Below are 26,140 nucleotides of genomic sequence, written 5' to 3' on the forward strand. Positions count from 1 at the left end.
TAATGAGTATGAAGAACAAAATGATGTTAGGCATGTATTCCAGGGTTTGCACACCATAACCCACCCAGCACGCTCCTTTTTTTTTGCTGCAATCTCTAGCCACCTATTACTCACTCCTGTCTACATCTTTCTTGGGAACACTATGAAAGATGCTCTTATGTTCAAAGCTGCCACTACCAGTTGCCTTATACCCAGCTTTAGAATACTACAGGGAAAAGACTGCAAATAATTCTCGTAGAATTTTTTTTAAGTAATATATGTTTATTTAAAAACAATGATTAAAGTTAAAATTTATGAAGTTAAAAATGAAATGTAAAGTAAAAACAGATCCCTTCTCAATCACATTCTCTAGAGATAACCAGATAACCACTAATAGTGATAGAGTATGTATGCATGCATAAGTATGTATGTATGTACATATATATGCATATGTTGATATCTAATATATACGTATAATACATAGATTGATATATACACATATTGTTGTTAGGTGCCATCCAGTCAGTTCTGACTCATAGCAACCCTATGTACACAGAAGGAAACACTGCCTAGTCCTGTGCCATCCTCACGATCGTTGATGTATTTGAGCCCATTGTTACAGTCACTGTGTCAGTCCATCTCATCAAGAGTATATGAAAATATAAATATTACAAAAAGGAAAATGGAATCATGCTATGTTTTGCAACTTCTTTTACTTCACAGAGTCTCCATTTATTACACATATATTGAGAACCTAGTTTGTGCAGGGGTGGTTACCAAAACCAAACCCATTGCCGTTAAGTTAATTCCAACTTGTAGCAACCCTACAGGACAGAGTAGAGCTGCCCCATATGGTTTCCAAGGCGGTAATCTTTATGGAAGCAGACTGCCACATCTTTCCCCTCTGGAGTGGCTGATGGGTTTGAACTTCCAACTATTTGGTTAGCAGCAGGGCACTTAACCATTGTGCAGGGGAAGTTAGGCCCTGATTATCCAGTAGCAAATGAAATAATCACTATCTCTACCTTCATGGAATTTACAGTTCTATCTTGCACATAGTCCCAAATGACTGTATAAGGACTGATTATTTTTTATAGATATGTAAAGATATATTGTAATTTTATTTTATATGTATGTATATATTGTAACTCATTTATCTAATCCCTTACTGATAAATACTTGGGTTGTTTCTAATTTTTCACTACTAAAATTATGCTGCAATGAATATCCTTGTACATATGTAATTGGTACTTGTTTAAATATTTCTGTAGGATAAATTCCTATAAGTGGAATTGCCGAATTCCCTTCCAAAAAGCTTTTGCTAAATTATACTCACACCAGCAGCATCTGACAGTAACTGTAATGCTTTACCATCACCCAAAATGGGCATTATGGATCTGTTGTTTTTGTCAAATTAATAGACAAATATTATTTGATTTTTATTATGTTAATAATTAGTGAGATTAACAGGTTTAAAATATTTATTGACCATGTATGTCTTTTTTGAATTATGTGTTCATACCCTTTGCCCATTTTTCTATTGTATAAGCATTCTTCCAAGTATTCAGGATTTTAACTCTTTTACTTGATTATTCTTGAATATTACTTGAAGTGGCAGTTTCACACCTAGTCACTTAATGTTGGGTGGGATTACACATTAAAAACGTTCAGTTGGGCAGCTGTGTTATTTATTATAAAATAAAAGTTAGTTTTTTTAGTATAAGACCATTGGGGGAGAGGTAAGTAGATGAACTTTTTGAATTGGTTGGTAGTTATAGTTGTGTTGTATTACTTTCTTAGGAAAACATTTCAGGATAGAGTCAAAACTTCCAAAGTTCCTGTGTCCTTGACTTTGCTTCTATTCAGTATCTTAACTCCAATTAAATTAATTTATTTACCATTGCCGACTTTGTTTCATCCTTTCCTCAAGCTTTGTTTCATGTTGTTTTCCCTTTTCTCCTTCCAAAAGTGCCCCTGAAAACTCTAGCTACCTTTCTTTGACCAACTCAAATCTTACCATATTTATGAAGCTGGTTATAATCCTTCCAGTTTAAAATGATCTCTCCCTCTTCTTAATTCCCAAAACATTTAAGGCAGTTATCATATTTTGTCTTGTTTTTGCCTGTTCAATCACGGGCACTATAAATATATCCATGCAGAGTGTAGCTGGGAACATTTGGAAGCCTGACTTAGAAGCAACAGCCCTTTGCGTTCTGTAATGGTCCAGCCTACCCTTTACTGGCCCTGTGCTTTTTAAACTGTCAGATTTACAACTGTGGGTAGCCAGTGTTGTTCCAGGGACCACGGGAAGCTACACGTCTTTTGGTGTGTCTATTGTGCTCCAAGATTGGTTGGTAGGTATTGTTTTTAAATTAAACGTAGAAATAGAGTTCAGTATAATATTTGCATCATATTTTTAAGATAAAACATGAAGACAGCCACCAGCCACTCCAAGGAAACCGTATGGGACAGTTCTACTGTGCCCGATAGGGTCGCTATAGGTCAAAATCGACTCCACAGCAATGGGTTTGGTTTTTGGTTATTCCCTTGTTAGGGCTTTGCTCCCAAACTTCTCAGAGATACTTACTCTCTTCAGTCTTCATGTGTTCTTTGAGGGAAAAGTTTGAGAAGGAGTGTTATAGCCCATTTTGAACTGCTGTTCCTTGCTTCATTTCCTGGTATTTCTTCAGCCCTTTATACCCATCTCAAGCCTTTTTTGCTCTATTTGCTTTGAAGGCCTGTTTTCCAGCTAGGACCCATGGCATTCTCTCTCAGTACCTGTCCCGGCTTCACATCCCTCAGCTGTGGTTAAAAAGACCCCATGGCTTCCCTCCCTGGCTGCAGTTGACCCTTACTGGTTAAGCTTGCCAACCTATTCATTCTAAGAGAAATGTTGTATTCTTAGAGTTGTCTGGGCATTCATTTTGTTTCCCATGCTGGACTGGAAACTCCTGAAAGGAAGAGATTGTATCTTATATTTTTATTATTATTATTTTTTCAGTCACACAGTGTCTCATATTAGTAGTAGTACAATAAATATTTATTGAATGGATGAATGAATCTGATATTATCTAAACATCCAGAAAGCTTAGCTGTCCTTTAAATGCAAATACCATTTATAACTTGGGCTGCTTAACAATTTTTCACTTAACAATATTCAGTGTAGTAGGGACCTCAAACATGTGGCAATACATTTGCAGTCTAAATGTTCCTTATCATAATATTTAATTCAACCAATTAAAGGATTCTGTAGCCACTTTTTTGCCTCTTTTCTTTTCAGTGGCATTCAGAATATGTTGTGTGGAGCCCTTGGAGTTCTTGAAGGTACTCCAGGGACTCTTTCAGGAATCTGGGCTCTGGCAAGCTCTGTTCAGCAGAGCTTCCTCTTCTTTATTTATTGGGGTTCCACTTAAGATTTCATTTGAAAAAAAGTTTCCCTTGGAAAACCATTGCACCGTTCCAAAGACTGATGCTTTTCAGACCTTTTTTTTCCTACGTTAGAGTCCCAGTCTTGCATGTCCCTTATAAACATGTCTGTTGTCCCTGAGGGCAGCTAGTTGGGACCTTGATAGCATCTGCCTGCCAGTAGGTGTTTGGAATGAGGATACCAACCTCAGGTCTTCTCATAGCACAGTGTATACTTCAGATTCCTTTCTTTTGAATCCATTTGTTGATATTTGCAATGAAGAAGGTGTCACCATAAGCTTAAAGGGCCATGTCTCCTCTTCCCTGTCCTTTTTCTCATTGTTGTCATCTGTCAGGCTGTAGTTCAGTCTTTTCTACAATAGGGCTTCATGCCTACGTCTTATAGTTGTTAAGAGGACATATTTAGACCATTTAGTATAATCCTGGTCATCTTAGTGTTTCTCACTAATTTAGATCTTTTTCTGTTATTTTACCATTTCATTACCTGGAAAACGCAAGGAGTTTTAAAGCATTCCTCTTTTACTGATGTTTCTGCAATCTGTTTCAAGTACTTACAAACTGGAATGGTCAGCTCCTTCAGACCATATGTTGCCTAACCTCTAGCCTGGAAGCTATATTTTCAGTCTGTTTTTCTTTGTTGATAAAGAACAAAGACCTAGCATAATAACCCATAGTATATTTGATGATAATGAAGTCACTCAATAGCCATTTATTTCTTAGTGAAATGACCCAACTCCTATAACCTTCCCTTTTTCCTTTTTTATCTTTTTTTGTTGAGTTTTTCATTACCTCCTCAAGTTTGTCAGTAACCTGTTTAAAATAGGAGGACAAAACTGGACATGATAAAAGTCTGACCCATACTGAACATAGTCAAAGAATTCTACATCTGTTCTTTAAGATTCTCAGTCTAAGTTACCACGTGTGGCACTCTTGGATGATGGGTTTGATACTGGACTGAGGGAGAACAAGGAGTCAGAGATGACTCAGGATTATGACCAAGGTGACTGTTAGGCACCACAGTGATAGGGAAATATGTTTTAACCCCCTTTACCAGCTAGGAAACAAATGAAATCATATCTCTTAATATTTAAAGGAAATCTTTGAGCCTTCGACATGCTAGATTAATAGGAAATCTAGTATCTCTAAGGTGTCCTTTCACCTCCTGAATTGTTCATGAACCTCAGGGGCTTACTCAGTCCAGAGGGGCTGGCCTCCTAACGTTATAGTACTGGAGTACTACAACTTTGTTAACTTTATGTACACTGCAGCTGAATTTTCAGTTGCCTGCTGCTTTTCTAAATGTTCTTCATCAAAACAAGGCTCATTATACCCCTACTCCCCTGCAACCTTCTTTTTCTCATTTTCTAAGTAGTATCAGTATCCATTCAGCCACCCAAGAAAGAAACCTTAGCGTTATCTTTCATTGGTTGTTCTTCACCACCCCACCCCCATCCCCATCCCCACATCCAGTTCATCATCCAGGCCATTTCATTAGACTTCCTTAATACCTCTTTCTCCATTCCTGCCCCCAAAATCCTGATCAAGAGTGCTACAGTCTTACCTAGCCTTTAGCAGTAGCATTCTCACTTGTTTCCTTTCCCTATAACAATTTCACCATCATTTCACCAGAATTGTTTTCTAAAAATATGTATCTGATTGTCAGCTATCCTCATATTAATAGAGGCAACAAATTTAAAATTACCCAGACTAATAACACATTGTCTCTAGGGTAAAATCCTTCTCCCTTAACCTGGCGTATAAGGCACTTGACAGGATTGTCTCAATATATGTTTCAACTTCATCGCCTGCCACTTCTCCTTAAGAGAATTTCTGGCACACAGAACTTCTGTGCAGGAAGGGGGTTGGAAGATGGTACAACTCTGTAGCACCATACTCAAACAGCCGTGAGCTTTGTCAAGAGGCTGGAAGAGTCATGTCTTACGGAGCTAGAAGAAAGCCAAGTCCACTCTTCCTCAACCCCATGGGAATGGAAGAATGAATAGCTTCCATGCAGGAGGCTGTGGGGAAAGCAGGTCCTTGGGGAAGAGGCGGAGTTTAGGTCTGGCAAGGAAACAGAGTCATCTGCAAATGATAAGGGAATTTGCTAACGGAGTTTTGGGGTACACAGAAGAGATAGGGGTCAGTAAAAAAAAAAAATTTTTTTTTTTTAAATCATGGCATTTTTTAAAACAGGAAATCAGCATGACAGGATTTGGGTAAAAGAAGATGAGACATTGGGGGAGGGATACCTTTCAGTTTGTACCACATGATCTTTGTGTCTCTGGGCCCAGGAGGTGCTTGATAGATGTTTGTTGAACAAATCATTTCTGGTGCTTTTTCACCCCATCTTGTTAGTATATTGTTTGTTTATAACTTTAGTGTAACATTTAAGACTACTGGACTTTATTCTGGTCTTGATAAACCATTTCTTTCATTTATTTGAGAAAGGCTTGTGGAATGCCTACCGTATATCAACACTAGTTCATTTATAAGGCAAAGGTAGGATAACTGGTCTTCATGAATCTTCATAATAAGAAGGCATTTATAATGGAGTCATGATGTTTACATTCAACCTCTCTATATATGTTTGTATGTTATAGCCTTTTTTCTCTTATCATACCAGACTGTTAATAATCAGATCCTATATAATATATCCTTCTCTCCAGTCCAGATTAAGAGAGTTTATGTATGATGACTTCTGTGTTTTCATTCTTATCAAATCGTGCAAGATTATGTATTATATAAAGTCTTTATGTAAAGGAAAGTGATACAGTTAAGTCTTGCAGTTGAATAAAGGATGGAATTCAGCTTGTCGTCTTAATTAGATCTTTTCCAAGGAGTATAGTTATTAAACTCTCAAAAGAATCTCAGTTAAAGTTGTTTTACCTATAAGGAAGCCAGATAACACAGACCCATTTTATTTAGTATGATTCCCTGCCCCCTCCCCCGCCCCAAACTCTTGAAGTTGAGCGTAGTGAAGAGAAAGAAGGGCTTGGAAAGAAATCAGGAAAGTGTCCAGGTTTCCTTGTAGATCATGTTTCTCAAGATGGCTCATTGCTTCTAAGAGCTTCCTTTTCCTGGTATTTATACATGGAAAAGATATTTTCTAATTAGAACTAAAAAGACAAATAGAGCTTAACTAATGCATGAAACCTCAGTCTCTGATATATTTTCTGCCAATCTTCTAATCAAAGAACTTGGGCTCTACTGTGACAGACAGAATAAGCCCACTTTTTCGGAGAAGAACACATGACTAAGAAGTACTCTGTTAACATTTTGGTAACTCTGAAAGCCCTGCATCCCTCCTGGACTACTTTCCTGTACCCCTGAGGCTATACATAGCACAGATCTGCTTCAAACTTTCATTTAGGAAACTGAAGTTCAAGAATATTAAGTGACTTGTCTTATACCAAGTAGCAAGTTAGTACAGTTAAGCGAGTGCAGGTCTCAGGAATACCATCTTAGTACTTTCCACTGTACCCCCTAGCATCTGTTGTCTGAGCTTCTGCCTACTTGTCCTATTTGTCTACAGTCAGCACGCACTACCTCCCAGTTTATGTAGGTCAACTCCACCTTCTTGTCATCCTTACTTTTAGTCTTCAGGTCGCATCTCTGACTCTCTGCTCCATCTGTCCCAAATGTACAAGGAAACCCCTTTCCTTTTCTGTGCCAAAGCCTGTCATTCCCTGCATAAGTAATTAAGCTCTAGAACTCCTTCGACCCAGGCAGTATTTCTGGGTGTGATCTCCACTGCTGCTCCCTATTTCTTTTGCTAAAGGAATTCAGTTAACCCTAGAGACCATTCATAAATGTCCAGTTACATTTTGGGAAAGCCCAGCCTGTCTCCTCTAAAAAGCTTTCCCCCAATCAACCCTTCTTCGGCCTCCCCACAATCTCTCAATCCTCCTCTCAGAAAAGACTTCTCCGGTTATTGCAATTGTCTGTTTATTGCAATTGTCTGTTTTCTGGCTTTAAAATGTGCTTACAGTCGGATAGACTAAGAGCATTCTTGTTAAGTCGGGCAGATTTGTCTTTGGCCTTCTGTTGTATCCTTAACAGTATTCTTTCCTTCTCCTTGGTCTTCCCAGGTCTGAGTTTTTGTTGTGGTGGTTTGTTTTTGTTATTGTTTGGTTTGGTTTGCCTTTGGAAGAAATATTTCTAAACATTGTAAGGGCAGCCCACAATCAGAGTCTCCCGCCCTGCTTTTCACCTTCTCTCCTTGTCTTCATCTGTAGCTTAGGAGTCTGGTCATAAACATGAAATAGAAATCATGCAAAACCCAAGTTGTATTTCCAGTCTTGTAATTTTCATAAACATAAATCTAGAACTATGAAACTAAGGCTGTGACAAAGCAGATTTGGTCTTAGAAAGTTCCAGAATCCTGTAACTTTCTTTTTCCTAAAAAGCACTTCATTATAGAGTTCTATCTACAGAGGAGAGGTGCATCCTTTGAAAAGAGATATATCCCTTTTCCTGTGATATGTCAGGGTTAGTGTGGAGGAGTAAGCTGGCATAGACTCAAGAACCAGGGAGTGCGCCTGCCTCTGCCTGGCCAAGCTGGTGGCAGCTTTTTCCAGGGAGCCAGGAGGAAGGGAGTGGCGACCACCATCCTGAGCCAACTAAAATCAGTCTGTGGGCAGCCTTTGATGCATGTGGGACTAGCCTCTCATCTAGAAGATTTAGGGTAAAAACCATGCAAGAAAGATGCTTCCTCTTGCCAAAAATATGCTGTTAACTGGCCTGTAAAATATATGTAAGGAGCCCTAGTGGTGCAGTGGTTAATCACTCAGCTGCTAACTGAAAGGTCTACTGTTCGAACTCACCAGCCACTCTGTGGGAGAAAAGAATGATCTGCTCCCATAAAGATTACAGCCTAGGAAACCCTATGGGGCAGTTCTACAGTATCATACAGGGTTGCTGTGAGTTGGAATCAACTCAAGGGCACACAACAACAATAACAAAATGTAGGTTGGGATGCTGAAATTAATGCCATATTTGCCTATATGTTTCTCGTTCTGCATCCCTCTGGGAGCTCTTCCAGACACATCCTGTTCAATAGGTAACTTGAAGAAGTTGTAAATTTTGCTGACTATGCATTATTTAAATCGTGCTTGGTCATTCCTTCCCATAATTATGCTCTGGAATGTGATTTATTGTTTCTATATTGTAATTTTCACAGGTGTTTGAAGTAAAATTAGTTTTATTAAAAATTAAAATATTTCTCTTTTCAAACATATGCCAGCACATAGCATTTTTGTAAATTTGTAAATTTGTGTCACTTCTGTGTTCATCTATGTTAGCAATTAAAGGCAGAACTAATATTTTTATTAGCATTTAAAAAATTGAAGATACTTATTTCAAGATAGTATATAAAAGTTGCCTTATATTCAGAAATGTAATAAATGTATTATTGAGCTAAATGTCTAACTTGACTACACACAATACCTAGGCTGATTGTGCAATTACCATTTCTGCAGAGAAATTAGACTTAAGTGATGTTAAGTGCATTAAAACATCATTATATTAAACGTGCTGTGTTTATTTGCAGGAGCTATGTTTTTCTTACAGATTTTTTTATTGGCCTTTTCTTTTTCTCATAGTTTAAGTTTTCAGCATTTAACAGAGTTGCCGTATGAGAGTATATATGTATACCCTGGCAAAAGACTTTTATTTTAATATCAAGGTTAGAGAAAAAAATCTACTTCCCTTAATCTTTGTGAAGATACTGGCTGATCCACAATTTAAGAAGATAGTATGTTTTAAAATAGCTCCTAATAGATGGTGGTATCCTCTAATGTTAGTATATTATGGAAAATAGTTTATATCTGTACAGTTTGTTGTTATCTTTAAATATATTTGTGTGCCCCCAGGGCAGTACAGAGGTATGTTAGTTTTCGGGGGGAAAACGCCCTGAGGCAAAAAAAAATCCTCCCCCCCCAAAAAAAAGAACACATGTGGGTGCAGTGGAGTGTAGAAACAATCTGTTATCTTTGGCACCTAGTTATGAAGTTGACGTTGTGGAGGGGCTGTTGGTGGATTTGGCCTGGGCAGGTCCAGCAGGCAGACAGTCAGGACAACCGACAGGGCTAGGAGGAGGACAGGGGGAAGGACTGCAGTTCCACCCTTCCAGTGCTTGCTTGCTAAGTCCCTTACCTGGAGTGGGGCAGGGACAATGTGGACCTGACTGGGCTGAGGTACAGTTCCAGCAGAGTCGGGAGTCTCTTCTGTGAATAAGGAGTTGGAAAGCCAAAACCCCACCTTTATTACAACTCAGTCTCTTTCTACTTCCTGTATTATCATCTCTGAGGTGGTGTCTCCACCAACAGTGTGTGATTCTGGAGTACGTCCTGTGCTAGTAGTGCTGCTGCTGTGCCACACATCACGTTCTCCAAATCTCTGCATCGCAGCTCACACTGTACACTCTTCCTTGAAACACTCGGGTGAAGGGGTTGCCCGTTTGCACCTGAGTGTTGAAGCTAACAGACAGGCAGAGTAGTGTCAATGCCCTGCCCTGTCTGGATTTCTTTTACAAGCGAGTGACTGAGGCCCATCGAAGCAGAAGATTTCTGCTTTATAGTCCCACCTTGATTTTCTGTCTTGGTTTATTTTCTTATGCCACCCTGACTCAGAAAATGCCTCTGAAGAGGGAATTTAAAAGTCTGTCCCAGATGAAACACATTCAGGAAACTTTTTTATTGTAAGCGAACTTGGTGAGAAAGGGATTAAAATGAGATGCAGCAGGAATATGATGGGTTTCTTCCCACCATGACCAACTTTCCTGCTTTTATTTATTTTTTATAGATTACTTAAGTTTCTGTAAGCTTCCTCTTGGAATCAGTAATCTTTCCCCATTTCCAAAGAAGTGGTTTTTTTTTTTGGTAGTGGGTTGTTTTTTCATTTGCTAACTTTTGCTCTGTTTTCATTAGGAGATGAAAGCATGGAAATTAAAAAACAAATTACAGGAATGAGAAGATTACTGAATGATAGTACTGGGAGAATCTACCAGCGTGTTGGCAAGGAAGGAGAAAAATTAAAAGAAGAGCCCCAGGATTCAGATTTAATCTGGCCTCAGCGTCTGAACTCCTCTGCTGAGGCCCCGCAGAGCCTCCGCCCTTCTTCAGGTGGTGCGTGGAATGAAATACCATCTCAAAGCAGACAACTCTCAGGACAGCATGGCACCCGCTCTAGAACCTTCCAGAGTCAGCCCCACGCTGCTGGAAGCTCCAATGGTACGCCTGTCATCAGATATTCAGAATGCACTCGGGAGATTGTCCTGAACGTGTTTTCTTTCTAAATATTCAGCTCAATCTTTGAGTTCAATACAATGAGTTAAACGCTCCCTTAATCACCTGTCTTACCTGAGCTATTTTAAGAGAGAGAGAAAATATAAAGGAAGAAGTTGAAGGGTGTAAAACACCAGAATTGAGAATCAGGAAAGACTAGGGGATCTATATTGGAAGTGAAGATTTCTTAGAGAGTTTAGCCCTTTCAGAAGTTGTCATTTGCCAATTTACAGATATGTCACACAGGACTGAACCTCAGGGCAGAAAGAACTCCCCTTTGCCACTAAAAGAAGCTTCCTGGCCATGTGATATGTTATTAACATATCCTCTTGCTTACTCTTTACTTTCTTTCATTATAAGGAGAAGCTAAAGGGAAGACTAATAGGGTCCGGAGTGGCACCTTTGCTTTAAACTCCACTGCAGCTACTGGACCAAATGATCCATATTTTATAACTTCCTTAATTAGTGTTGAAAACTATTCCTTTCAAGTAAAATGCCTTAATTTAGATTCCTAACTGTTAAGAAAATATCAAGTGGCAATTTTTTTGCGAAGCTTAAGAAAGAAATAGAGCCCTGGTGGCACAGTGGTTAAGTGCTTTGGCTGCTAACCAAAAGGCTAGCAATTCCAATCCACTAGCCACTGCTTGGAAGCCGTATGGGGCAGTTCTGTTCTGTCCTATAGTTTTGCTGTGAGTCGGAACCGACTCGACTGCAGCGGGTTTTCAGGAAGAAATTGACAAGTTTTCTGGTCATGTTAAATTTCCATCCAGTGGCACTGGATTTTATTTGTCCTGTAAATTATGTATAGATGTGCAGATCTATAGTTTTCACAAAAGGAACAAGACAAAATAAGAATGTACTTAGCAGGAAGGTGCATTTCAGTTTCCTTAAAAAATTAAGGACTTTCCATTCATTTTTATTTCACGGTATTCTTTAAAAAAAAGAAAACTGTTTTGATTCTTTAAAAAAACATAATTTGCAGCAACCAACTCAAAGGCATGAAAAGCTGTCCTGAGACACTGCTGATGTGACAGCAAGAGACCCCAGTAGATGTACGGGTATCTTATCATTCCCTCAATATTACATAAGCTGATATCAAATTCACAGGTTGGCACGCTTCCAGGTCGGAAGGAGATGGCTCTTTAAAGACTCCTCCATAAGAAAAAAGTCAGTTCTCTTTAAAATTAGAAAATGATTTATAACAAGTTGAAAAGGCTTGGCTTTATCCTCTAAAAATGATAAAAAAAAAAAAAAAAAAAGTACTTAGAACAGTGACTAGGGATATTCTATAAGGCCCTCCTAACTACTGCCATGAAAGAACTATGAAAAATAAAATATCCTAATATATATATATATATGGAGCCCTGGTGGCAAAGAGCTTGGTTGCTAACCAGAACATCAGCAGTTCAAATCCACTGGCTGCTCCTTGGAAATCCTATGGGACAGTTCTACTCTGTCCTGTACGGTCGCTATGAGTTGGAACTGACTCAGCGGCACCTAACAACAGCAGCAGCAACAGTATATGTATAATGTTAGTAGACCCCATATGAATAAGTTTTGGTAAATAGTGTTCTGTTTTCCAGTTCACAACAAGGATGGTAGATTTACTTTGGAAAATATTACTAATATTAATAAAAGTTACAAATATAAATTCCCCCATATTATTTTGAAAATAGATCTTTTTGTGTTTATTGCTTGCATATTTTCAATAGAAATGTATTACGTATAACTGTAATTACTTTGATAATTCATTGAAATCATTTGCAGTTTTAAAGTTGTAACCTCAGTTTGCTACAATTTTGAATTTAAATAATTATGCTACTTCAAACATTAATTTATCTGTAAGTATTTCATGATTTTGCTGTGGCAATTTTTTTCATAGTATCCACTATGAAAATGTGGATACTGTGATGCATAACGTATAATTCATGTTACAGGATTTAAATTACATTTAATGTGTACTAAAAGATATAATTGGAATAAAACCCTAGAACTTAGCTCTTTCACCTATGAGAAGACATAACTGATAGCAGTCTCTTAAACTGATCCATTTTAGGATAGTAAGGGATGAATGTTGATGCTAGAGGAATTCTCCTGGAGAAGTGATTTTGCAGATGTCCCATTTTATTCTAAGAACAATAGGAAGATATTTGTTTACATATAAGAGAAACAAAATAGGAGAGTTTTATTCAGGAAAAGAGATTACATTTTAAAAATGGAAAAGACTGAGGTGAGGGAAGAGTAAGAAATGGGAATGAATACAAGTTGTAAGATCTCCTTTATTAAGTTGGAGAAATGCCAACACACCAACACCCTCTCACCTATCAAGTTAAAAAATACACTCCTATACCCTTTTTCCACTTCTTTTCTCCATCCCAAACACACTGAGTACACCCAGAGAGTATTCTAAAAGTTTTAGTTGTGTTCACGGTTCTTAATTTTTGAAGTACCATACTTAATATTCAAACTATTTTTAATAGTAAGACTCTCATTTAACTTTTAATATAAACTCTTAAAACATACACAACTACCAGTTTTTTGTAAGGCTGTTCTCAGAGCTCGTTTTTTGTACAAAATAGTGTGAGTATGTTTATAGTGAACTTTATGATACTGTTATCTGAGGTGAACTGATCTGACAATAGAGAGGCCTGCTGAGACAGTGCGTTGTGTTCATATGTTCATGCAGGCTCCACCACCTTGGAAACAGCACGCACCTTACAGCATAGAAGCTTGCATAATTGGATTAAGTCAGGGCCCAAAATTTAGGTTTTGAAAATTACTGGGTACATTTTCCTTAGGTACAGTTTCTTAATAATTACATATGCTTCAAAATCCCGTCAAGATACCTTCTTTTTTCTTTTTCTTCCTCTTTGTATATATTGTTTTTTGTTTGGAGTGTGTCACTCTTTTCTTTTATGCTTAGGAGAACTTCCAGTGGTGAATTCGTCAGGTGAATCAAACTGCTGTACCTGTAACTGCCAGTCAACGTTGCAGGCCATTCTCCAAGAACTCAAGACCATGAGAAAATTAATGCAAATTCAAGCAGGTACAAAGAACAAGTCCTTTGATTTTTAATGCATATCTGACATCTTCGGTTGGGACGTTTACTGTCCTTTTATTATTTAGTCTTCCCACCTTGCTGTCTTGCTGTGCACTTTCAAAGCATACATTTTCTCAGCTTTTTCTTAAAACCCATTTTTCCTTTAGGAAATCAAACCAATTTTTTCATTGCTAATAACACTACCCATACTCCGTATACTTCATCCCATGATCTCCTAGTACTTCACAAATGTCAGTTAATTAAATTTTGGAAGTATTGTACACAAAGGCGGGCACAGTTCTTGAGTTCAGTTTTCTTATGGGAACTGACAGTAAGGTTCACATCAGGAAAGAAAATGAGGACAACTCACCTCCTTACATCCTGAGGTGCCCAAGTTGGGGGCTGTGTATATTTGGACAATCCCCGCTACTGTCCAAGTCATTTTGGGGGCTTGACTTGATGTTTGGAATGTCACCCATTTTTAATACATGTGGAGGAGCCCGTTAGGAAGTATGGGCTCCACTGTTGAACATATTCAAGAACTTAAGCAGACAAGACATGTTGAACTTTACCTCAGGCTCCATTTGTGGTTTTCCAGCATTCAGGATATAGAAACTATAGTGTTGATAGCTCAGAGACACCTCAAGTTTTTCTTCCTTATTTACATGACTTTTTTTACTTACCACTGTTAGACAAGATGAAGAACAAAAGAAAAATGAATTTGTAGTTTGACTTTGGAGTCCCAGTTCCCCTCTTGTAGCTGTGCGATTTATCTGAGCCTCACGTCTCATCTGTAAATGAAACATTAATATTGAACTCACAGGGTTGTTTTGAGAATAAAATTAGAAAGTAAATGTAAATAGACTTTGTAAAGCATTATATAAATGTAAACTCTTTTTCATTAATAATATTATAAAGACCACAGAGCATTACATAACAGTCTGCAAGTCTAGGTCTTTATTATGGTAGCTGTGTTTTCTAGTCTCTACAATTAGGAGAAAAACAGATATTTTTTTTTGGTCACAGGTACAGGAAAACAAATCAAGTTATCAACCTGTCCGTCTTGTCAGGGAAAATTGTTATTTGGTCTTAGCCTAAAGCAGGAAAATAAACAACATAGTCATATTATGACTGACTTTCTTACCATTTCACCATAATAATATTCAGAAAGGTCATCTTTCAGAAATTGTTCTTGGGTGCCATTTAGTGAATTCTAGTAAAATTTTAATATTCAATGATGTGATTTTGATATAAAAAGATTAGTACTTAAGCATATCAGTGACCCAAATCACATTAAAGGTGATCAAAAGGTGAGCAAAAGGCTCTCTGAAGAGCAACATCTCTTTAAGTACTGTATTTGGTTTTATCCCAAGGAAAAAGAAGCATTTTGCTCAGGTCAGTAAGTATTTGACTCACCTTGTTCCACCACAATAATCTGGGTTCTTATTAGCCTGGCAGAGGTTAACATTTCCTAAATAAGGAGCTCAGAGAGAAAGGTTACTTTATTATGTTCGGATTCTTTTCTCAGAGGAAGAATTTGTTAGCACTTAAGAAAATATGTGCGTGAAATTGTAATGATTTATTTTGTAGTTTAAGCTCCTTACTACTGAAAAGGCAAACTACAAATTGCAACCCTTTAAGTCTCTGACTGAAACCTTTTTAGAATCTATTAAGTAAATGCCACTTTGTCACCATGTTTTCTTTTCTGAACCTCTGCAGATTAGTACAGTAAACTATTCCAAAGCCATAGGATAGCATAAAGGATAAAACTGCATAAATTACTCTTCTTTAATTTTCTGAAACTTATAAGTTTGTATTGTGTGGGCAGATTTACTTAAGGTTTATTGCCTATAAGACTTAGATTTAAATTAGAAAGTTTCACCTTTACTTTAAGGAGAAGGCAAGGAATAAGATCGAGTGATAAGACCTGAAATCAGAAGACTAGGGCTGTATCTAGACTTCAGGGAGACCAAAAACTAAGATAGTCCCTGTGTTCTTTGAGCCAAAACCATTTTCACTTTTAATTTCGATTAGCGAGGTTTAGAGAGGCCTGTGCCCTAGACCATCTTGATAATTGCTTCAGTTATCCATTTAACTTTGGGACTGTAGACCAAGCCTTGGGTGAAAATTCAGACAGAACAGAAAAAAGTTCACAACTCTGGCTGCACTTCAGAACTGCTTGCAGAGCTTGAAAGAAATAGTGGTGCCCAGGCCCCACCCCTGGAAATTCCGATTAAATTAGTCTGGGGTGCGGCTGAGGCATGGGGATTTTTTTTGAGCTCCAGGGTGACTGTGATGTGCAGCCCAGGTTGAGAACCACTGAGCTAGACAACGGCATGAGTAGTTGAAAAGCTTTTCAGTGCTCATTTGCAGTGCAGATAGTAGGTTTCAAGTACTTATCTATAAATTGCTTCCCAGTCTGGGGATGAAAATATCAAGTTCAAAGTGTAAGTATTCTTTATTTTCAAATTGATAGGACACATAAATAAGAGGGAGTGATCCATATTTATGTGCATTTTAGGACTTTTTTTTTTGGCTTATATGTATAGCTATATTTCTGAAAAAAGCAGGCATTTCCTGTGGTTATATTTTATAAGCCATATTTTTTTATTAATATCTAAAGATCTAAATAATGCCGTATTTTCCTGTTAAATTTTCCATGAGTGTGTTTAAACGGTTAACAAATGTTGCTTCTCAAAGTGCATGTGTAAAAACTACAATTACCATCCTTGACTTCTTTAAGTGTATAGTCAGTCTTAGCCCTAGTAGAGTTCTTTTCATCTTTGGAGCTCAGACTTCTTCTGAATTTTACTAATTTGTTTGATGACTACAGAGCCATATTATTCCTAATTTTCAGCTACATAAACTGAGGTACAGAGAAGTGGCCTGGCCTGAAACCATGTAACATAATACTGTGGATAGAGTCAATGTGTGGGGGATACTTTTTTGGTGGTGAAGGAGTTACTGGACCTCATGAGTGAATAACAGGCTTTGTCCATATGCTTACTGGTCCTACTACAGAATCACTCAAACTGTTCTTTTTGATCAGAGTTTCCCAAATGATTACCATTTCTCAGGTGTTGTAAGTTTTGACACCTGTAGATTATTAGCAACTGATCAATTTAACCCCAAATCACAATTGAAATATTCCTGAAATTGGCTTACCGGAGAGCATGGAGGTCTCTGTTTTGCCTTTAAAACTTAAAAGTGCTCCAGAGCCAGCATTTGGTTACCTTTTGGTCCAGTACGAGATTTGTGAGTGGGCCTCATTTCAGTTTCAGTTTGTCAAGCATGTAGGTAGATGGGTGGTAAGTTTTCCAAAGTTAGACACAAGTGCCTGTACCATATTTTTGTTTATTGTTCACAGTTGGAACTCAAAACAGACAACAACCCCCAATTTCCCTTATATGCTCCCAGCGAACTGCTGTCTCACGCAAGAGAAATAAAAAGAAAAAAGTTCCCCCAAAGACTGTTGAACCTCTTACTGTGAAACAGAAGCCCAGTGTGTTAGAAACTGAAAAGAAGACAGCAGTGGCCTCTGAGCAGTCTGGTCTCCAAGCAGCCGAGCACATCTCCACTGAGGAGAACCACGTTTTAGGATTTGGCATTGTTCTTGAATCACCTTCCTCAGATGTAAGTTGATATTCTATGGCTGCAGACTCTAATGTGATGTAACTTTCAGGAATTTTATACTATTAAGACGTTTTCCTCTTAACTAGTTCTGCCCAAGAAAACCTGAGATACTTGCAGAATACATGTGGCAGAGAGGGAAGGAAGACTACTAATAATTCCCTTGCCTGGAATTTTCTTTTCCTAAAATGTTATGCATTATTTGTTTAAACATGTTTCTAGTCATTATTTCTGAAGGAAGCAGAGTGACAGTAAATAATCTTCTCACTAATTTCTTTAGCGTTTTAAAATTTTGAAGTGGCAGTTTTCAGCTTTCTCAGTGTAGGGAACTAAAAGAGCGTAATTAAATCCCTTGTAGATGGGAGTAAGTGAACAGAACCATACAGATAAGGTCACACCTTTCTAGAGACACAAACTAATAATAAAAAAGGAGCAGTAGTTCTAATTCTATTTTATAGATGCAAGCTACACTGCTAATTAGGTTGCAGTGCCATGCCATTTACTCTGTAATGATAGGTTAACGCTCCACAAAGGATTTTCTATTTTAATATCATAGCTAGAATGTCGTTGAAGTCAGATGTTGGATGACGTCTAGATAGCCCTCAGACTTGTCATTGTATATTTCTGTGACCATAAGCTAATTTTTTTAATGATGTGTTATGTTTGCAATTGCATATATTTACAGTATTTTTATCTAAGTACATTTGTGTTGTGAACCCCAACTTGTTGGGAGAGTTCTTAAAATAAACGAGAATGAGTGATCTATTATTACCAGGTTGCATTGGATGAGAATCCTGCTGAGAACTCCCACAGGGCTATATAGGAATTGAGTTTGGCCCTACCTTTTAAACTTTAAATAAGAAATAAATTGCTGTTGTTTTTAAAAAGTGCTGCCTTTTAAGATACAGAAAGTCAGTTTGCTAGCATATATCCACATTGGGCCTTTAATAGAGGGAGGTGACAAAAATAATCATCTTGTGACTCTTTTAGACTAGAAAATTTATTTGAACTTTTACCCAACCTTAGTGTTAAAGGGGTATTTTTATCTATGAACACATGCTATTTATTGTAAAGTTCTTCAAGACTAAAAACAATTAAAAAGGTCGTTAATGATAATGCTCCACCCTGGACGAATCGGCTCATATGAGTGTTTTGTATTATTGTTATTATTATTGCAGCTAAGGTCCTGCTTTCCAACTCCACGTAGGTCATATACTCAGAAGGAGAGGTGAATCGTTTCACAACACAGTTCAGTCCATCCTCAGCAGTGTTCATAATACTTTTATATTTTCCTTGAATTTGACAAGCATTTTTTCTGATAGGTTTTGGTGTATCAGGAGCAGTAATTTGAATTGCATAAATCACATCCCAAATGGGCTGATCTACTGGTAATGACTGAACTATTTCCTTTTTTTGAATTTTTTTTATTTTTAAGCTCCAAATGCACATAGATGAGGAAGATCTGAAAAAGGCCTATGTACGTTAGTGAAATATTTGGAATCAAATAGAGTATTATTATCTTTACCAGTATTAATATTATTTTATTTATATGCCATGCCATATAAAAAATAATTTATTTTTTATTCATGATTTTTTTGCTAACAAGAGCTATTAAATTTGATAAAGCACATTCAGAACTGTTCATGAAAACTCGATTAGATACTGATTGTCTTTGAAGAATAACATGCATCTAAAGAAAAGCAAAAACAAAAGTGGATATTATTCAACTGATATGCCAATTGATTCATCTATTCAACAAAAGCTATAGCTGCCCCTAGAGAACCACCCGTTGAGTACCTTCAGTAGATGAGGAAATTCTCTGTGAACACTGCATGCTGGCATTAATGCAGCTTGTTTGCACAGTCCCTTAGGGTGGGTGGGAGACTGACTCGCTAGGGGATGGGACTGTCAGTGCTAAGGCATCCAAATTTAGGTGCTTTTCCAGCATTTTTTAGCCATCAGCCTTTTAAAATTCAGTGAAAAATCCAGAGGAGAAAGCAGAAAGTTAATTATCTTGTAGGGATTATTCTATAAAATGAATGGAGAAAAACAAGTGGATGAGAATTATATCTTTGAAGATGGGTTCTGGAAAGTGCCTAGCATTGGGAAGATTGGGTCTAAAGTTGCAGGTTTGGGCAAGTGGTCCAATGTTGCTAAAGCAGCTGTCTCACTGGGATTGGTAGCAGGTAATGATATAAAAGTAGGATGGGGCCAGATGGTGAAAGCCCTCATATATCATGCTGAAGCTTTGGGTCTTTATCATGTAGACACTAAAGAGCCATGGCAGGTTTCAAGTAGAGGAATAATCATATCTGTGTTTTCGTATAGTAGCTGAACAGCAGTGTCGATGATGGGTAGACGGAGAGAGGAGATACTAGAGACAAACTCAGGAGGAATATAATTATAGTCAACCAGGCAAGAGCATTGAGGGTCTGTACAAGGGCAGTCAGCCTGAAGAGAAAGAGAAACAAGAGACACGTAGGAGGTATCCACACAGAGAACTTGGTGTAGAAAGTAAAACTAGGTTGGTTACTAGATGATGGTAGTGATTTCCTTAACTGAAATAGAGGAAGCAAGAGCAGAAGCAGGCTTTCAGTTCTGAATAAAAAATAAAAGTAAATTTAGTATTCTCAAAATGTTCATTGGACATTGGAGCACAGGAGAAAGATTGGAGCTAGGAACAATGGGAATATGACATATAAAACATACTTTTTAAGTATAAAAATTTTACTCTAAATATTTTTTAAATTCACGGTGTATTATTTTCCTTTATACACTGTGGCTTGTAGTGTCATACAAATACAAATGTGTATCCACGCACAGACATAAACATGAAGGCCCATGTGGGGTTAGAGACCATTGCATCTACATCCACCTTCTGCTGAATAATGATTATCCCTACCCAAACGCAGTAAAACATTAAACTCTGATCAAAACCAACTGAAACGTCAGCGCAACCTCAGAGTGTTGTAAGCGTTATATAATATACAGGAAAATCCTGTTATTGCGCCTGGCACATAAAAGGTGCTCCGTAAATGTTACTTATTTAGGCTGCAAATGACACAACACTTATATTTGCATAAAGCACAATATGTAAAATAAAACTTATGAAACTTTGGATTTAGAACTTGGCTTTAATTAAAACCCCCTCATCTTTTTAACTCCCGTTTATTAGTTCTGTCCTCTTTACTCCTCTCTCTACCTATTCCCCTCAAGATTCTAATATGATTTAAGCAATCGTCCATTATAGAACTTTCTAGACCGTTTTGTAATTATTTACATGATATCTCATATTTCCACCCAAGTTTCTCAAGGGCAGGGAGTATATAATAATACGTGCCATCCTGTGCTAAATGATTTATCTCAGCAGCTCTATGAGGTGGTACTATTATCCTCATTTTATAGATGAGGAAATGTAGCAAAAAGGGCTTAAGTAGCACACACAGCCAGAAAACGGGAGAGCTGGTTCTTAAACCCAGGTCTGTCACCTGCTCTTTCCGTTGTGCCGAAAAACTGTTGGGTGTCTGGTCTAGCACAGTTCTTGTACAGGGTGAATACTCAGTAAATTTTTGTGGAATGAGTGTTGTGCAAAAGAAAACTGAAAGCTTAGACTATGGCTATTTATTCTGTTGACTCAAAAGTCTCTTGGGGAGAATTAATGGTTAAGAGTACAGGTTCTGAGGTCATACTGCCCAGGTTAGAACCTCAGCTGTGTGAACCTGAGCTTGCAAACCTAAACTTTCCTGACTCAGTTTCTCTCTGTTAAATAGGGATTAAAAATAGTGCTTACATCATAGAGTTGGCCTTTTGGAAGAGTTAAATGAATTGATCTACGCAAAGCACTTACAACAGTGCCTGGCCCATTTTAAGCGCTCAATAAATTTTGGATCTTTTTTTAACCTTAGCAGCCCAAACTAAGTAATCTTTATAGGGACAAATCTAAACATCTGTTAAATAAACTCTGTATATGTATGAATGGGAGCCCTAGCAGCACCGTGGTTAAGAACTGGGCTGCTAACCAAAAGGTTGGCAGCTCGAATCCACCAGCTGTTCCTTGGAAACCCAAGGGGCCATTTCTACTCTATCTGTAGGGTCACTGTGAGTCAGAATCAACTCGATGGCAATGGGCTTGGTTGGGTTTTTTATGTATGAATGAGCAAATACATATATGTAGTTTATTTTATTATTATTATTTTTTTTAATAGTATTTTTAAAAGGGAAGTGGCCAGAAATGTTTCTCTTTTGGGGTAGGATTATTTGACTCATTTAAATTGGCACATTAAATAAAATTTCAAGCCTCAGTTACACAGAAGCAAAAGCAGAAAGCCAAAATCAAATTTCAAATTTAAATACAGCATTTAATTATTCCTTCTTGAGTTCACAACCCCATACTCTACCTGTACTCAGACAATACAGTTGTTAATTTCTTACAGTCACCATCTCTTCCTATTTAGTTGGATATATTGATTTGTATTTTTCAGGGCATGCATACATGACCCAAGTTTGTTTTGCTGTTGCTATTTTTTGTTTGATTTGTTTTCTGGCTTTGGTGAAAGACTCAGAGCAGTTTTAAAAAATCTTGTTATAAGAATTTTTAAAGTAGAAAATGTTTTTCTAGTAGTAACTACAATAATTATATATTCTCCAGTAATCCCAGACTGCAGAAATTTTAAAATTATCAGAAAATAAATCAGCCAAAGATGATTTTGTCAATATTTATTTTGTATCGTTCTTTTTAAAATAAATAATTGATAATGCATTGATGCTTTCGATAGAAATAGCCGCTGAATTTGGATCTCAGTTTCAATAACACCTTCTTAGCCCAGTAAAGTAATTCATTGGAAACTAATAAATCAGGCAAGCAAACACTTTTTCATTTATTTATTAATACATTAAAATTGAAGCAGGATATGCTTGAGATGATAAGTTCTAGTACAGAATACTTAGGTTCAGATCTTTGCTTTGTCCTTTATTAGCCGGATAATCTTAGACAAGTTACTTAACCTCTCTAAGCCTTAGTTTCCTCATCTGTAAATTGGGGATAGTAATCTAGTGGCCAGTTCATAAGGTGAGAATTAACTTAGAAAATCCATGTAATGTGTGCTATCCAAGGGCCTGGAATATAGCACCAAAAACAAAAACAAACCCATTGCCATCGAGTTGATTCTGACTCATAGTGACCCTATGGTGTAGAATAGAATTGCCCCACAGGGTTTCCAAGGAGCAGCTGGTAGATTCAAACTGCTGACCTTTTGATTAACAGCCAAGCTCTTAATCACTACGTCACCAGGGCTCCAACATTGTAAGTACCAAGTAAATGTTAATTATCATCACTGTTTTCCAAGACATGTTGAAATAAATGAAAATGCCCTTGCCCTTCAAGAAGCACCATACGGGGGAAAATACATTAATAATAATTGCAGCATAATAGGACTAAACTCTGATACAGGCAGTCGAAAGGTACCATGGGAACACAGAAGAGGAGGAGTCTTCCTCTTTTTGGAGGGTCAAGGACAGATTCTCAGAGGTGGACATCTCTTAGAGAAGCAATTTCAGTGGAGTTATGATGGAAGAAGCTAGAGAGTAGTGGTTAAAATCATATGCATTATACATTTTGGCTCTGATATCTTTAGCATAAATCAAATTCTAGTCTCAGGATTATTAATTTATTACCTGAGAAAGAAAAAGCTAAAAACATTGCTAACAGGCTTGTAATACCTTATTATGCAGGTACATGAAGAAATTTTCAAGGGACCGATTTGTATTGTCATTTCTAAAATTAAATTCTTAGTTCAACCAAAATTTTGTCTATTAAAAAACTATAAAGAATTAGCTCATCAATGTTGACTTTTTTCTCTTGTTCAGCATTTTTTAGTTTTTAGTATATAGATTACTTATACTTTTTGAAAAAAACTTTTGGCCTAGTGTGTTTTACTTTTTACAGAGAACCTACCTAACAGTATGAACCTTGATGTAGTACATCCAGTATGGAGTCTCTGCCCATTGATACCCATGATCCTCAGCTCCAGATCTTACCTATTTTGAGCTGCTTAATGGTAACAGCTGTACGAGCTGGACCAACTAGAGCAGGCCTGCTTTTCAATCTAATGTGTTTTTGTGGCCACCCAGCTCATTGGCCATGCTCTTGGCATAGCAGTTAGTAATTCGCAGCAGTAATTCTTGCTAAACCTACCTGGAGGAGGTTTGAGTTGTAGGAAACAATTTCCTATTTTCTCCTCATTTTCTAATTTCCTGTTTTTCTCAGGCAGAAGCAGACCACATTCATGAGCAAAATAAAATCAGTTATGAGGGTGTTTTGTATTTTTTTAAATTCCTTTTCATAAATTAAAGTTCATTTTCCTAGAAATACATTTAATATGCTCCTAAATAAATACTAAATAAGAACAGAGCCATTATATATGTGGTATTATGAACGTAAAAACGAAATTCACACCCTTTTAAAAATTCTTATCAATCCTGTTTTATGTTTTTCAGTGCAAAATCAGTTAGCCATCTTCAACAGAATCTTGCCTCTTCATCTGTATTTTCTTCCAGATTTCAGTCTGAGCCAGTCCAAGATTGACTAGCCAGCCGCCCTAGAACTCTTTGATCTCCATCACCACATGATCTCATGCAAACAGCTTTGTACAAGTGCCTGTAAATATGATTATTTTATAACACACAGAATTTACAAATCTATGGATAATTTCTTAATTTGCAATTGAAAATCTGGGACTAATACCCAGTGTGAATATTTATGTACTTTTTACTCTTTTTTTACCTTCCATTTTACTCTTTCAGTTGTGACCACATGTAACTTTTTACATGTCACGCTGTAATTTAATGTTGAAGTACTTTATATAAAATAGCCTTATCAGAATGTTCCTTCTGTGATTAATTTGTATGATCTCTTTAAAATTGCCCTTTTTTTCTTGAGATTATACCGGCAAGTCACATGATAGCTCATGTGGATTTAGGGAGAAAAACCCTTTTAATTTAACTGGTTGAGGGATCTCCCACTCAAACTAGGTCTTACCCCAACTGCTTCTATCCAAAGGGAGGCCACAGCCAAACAGCAAAGAGAAACAAAATTAATGTCCACGTGCCTGGGTCCAGGAAAATTTTTCAGAGTCGTTATGACCACATGCAGTTTTTGCTTCCTGTCACCAGTGTACGATGTGACTACACTGGATAAGGAAAATCAAACATTTGATATGTTGTTGTGCTGAGTGCCTGAGGAACCTAAAATGGATGAGACATACATGGAAATCCAAATTTATAGTGGGAATTCAGACTCTTAAAGTGATGAAAAACCTGCCCCATACTTTGGATATCGTCATTTTAAGATCATATTACATCAGGAATCAGTAGACTGCCTAAATTAGTGTATTAGCTGTCTGTATTTTGGCTTGAGTATCACATAGTGAATCTGTCAAAGGAATTCGGTTTTTAAAATGGTGCTCATTTGCAATAGTGGCTGTTCATATCATAGCCATCATTAATATGTAGAGAGATGTCATTTAAGCCAGACCAAGTAAACTAAAAGAAGAGATTCAGTGATACACTTCAAGAGTTTTAACCTGTTTTTAAATATATATTCATAGGTAGGGATCATTGCATTGCCGTAATTCACTGTGGTTGTATTTGTAAAATTGAGGAAATAAAAAGGTTTCATAGTAAAATTTTGAGTTAACCTATCATCTTTTCTTCATGTCTCAGACAGTAAAGGTAGCCACTTTTTTTCCCCGTCTTTTGAGGTTTGTTGCTTTATAGCATCTTGTAGACACAGCTGTAGCACGCATTCACTACTAGTCAAGAAATCTAGGAGTCTCAGACGTCAGATGGCTGAGTTTTAAGGACCTGTTTGAGGGTTTGATTCTTAGTCATTGATTCTTAACTACCCTATGAGTCAGAATCGACTCGATGGCAATGGGTTTTTTGGTTTTATACCACCCTGGTCCCTCGAATAGCTACTCCTGTAAGATAAACTGGAATTTTTTTTTTTAATGGCCTTCAGTGATAAAGGAGCACTTAGCAAATCAGTGATCGATTCATTTAGAATAAAAGTTCCCAATTTATTTACCCATAAACTAAAAACCCATAGGATGTGCAAAATAGAATTCTGGTTAGGATTAAAACTTCATCTTGGATTAAAAAAAAAAAAAAAACCCTGTTGTCATTGAGTTGATACTGACTCATAACGACCCTGTAGGACAGAGTAGAACTGCCCCATACATTCCAAGGTGCTGCTGGTGGATTCAAACTGCCAACCAGGCTTTAACCACTGTGCCACCAGGGCTATGATGGTAAAAGTCAGTCCTAATATTTCTACTTTGATTGACTCAGCAGATATCTGTTAGTGCCTGTCTTGTGTCAGGTTCTGTTCTAGGAGTTAAGTATACAGCCTTTGGCTCTCTTTAGCCTCTACAGAGCTTTTATGAGCAGCAGGATGCAAAAGTCAAAAGGAAAAAAAAAATTGGATAGTACTGCTTTTATAGTGATATTTACCAATCGTTCATAGACTAAAAGTTGAATGGCAAAGTGAAACAGAGAAATGGAATGACTTTCTGGATAATCCAGTCAGAAATCCCATTTTGGAGAGTCAAGGCCCAAGCTCCTTCCTTCACCATCTGAGTAATTTAAGCCCTGCTCTAAGTCCTCTTTACTTTGACCGTAGTATTCTAGTCATTTTGAGAAGCAATAGGACAAAAAAAAATAATTTCTGTTCTTAAGGAGAGAAACTAATTCTGAATACTCACATTTATAATATGATTTAGAATAT

General features: G+C 37.2%; 1 protein-coding gene across 2 annotated transcripts in view; it reads left to right on the forward strand.

Moving 5' to 3' along the window:
* Positions 1–26,140, forward strand: part of BEND7 (BEN domain containing 7) — a 125,237-nt gene that overhangs the window by 17,016 nt on the left and 82,081 nt on the right. For both annotated transcript variants that reach the window (XM_049881966.1, XM_049881965.1), the window contains exons 4-6: positions 10,332–10,634; positions 13,612–13,734; positions 17,096–17,361. In XM_049881966.1, the coding sequence (XP_049737923.1) occupies positions 10,332–10,634; positions 13,612–13,734; positions 17,096–17,361 (692 nt within the window). The remainder of the gene's footprint in view (positions 1–10,331; positions 10,635–13,611; positions 13,735–17,095; positions 17,362–26,140) is intronic.

Source organism: Elephas maximus, chromosome 4 (genome assembly GCF_024166365.1).
Source record: "Elephas maximus indicus isolate mEleMax1 chromosome 4, mEleMax1 primary haplotype, whole genome shotgun sequence".
NCBI classification, from domain to species: Eukaryota; Metazoa; Chordata; class Mammalia; order Proboscidea; family Elephantidae; genus Elephas; species Elephas maximus.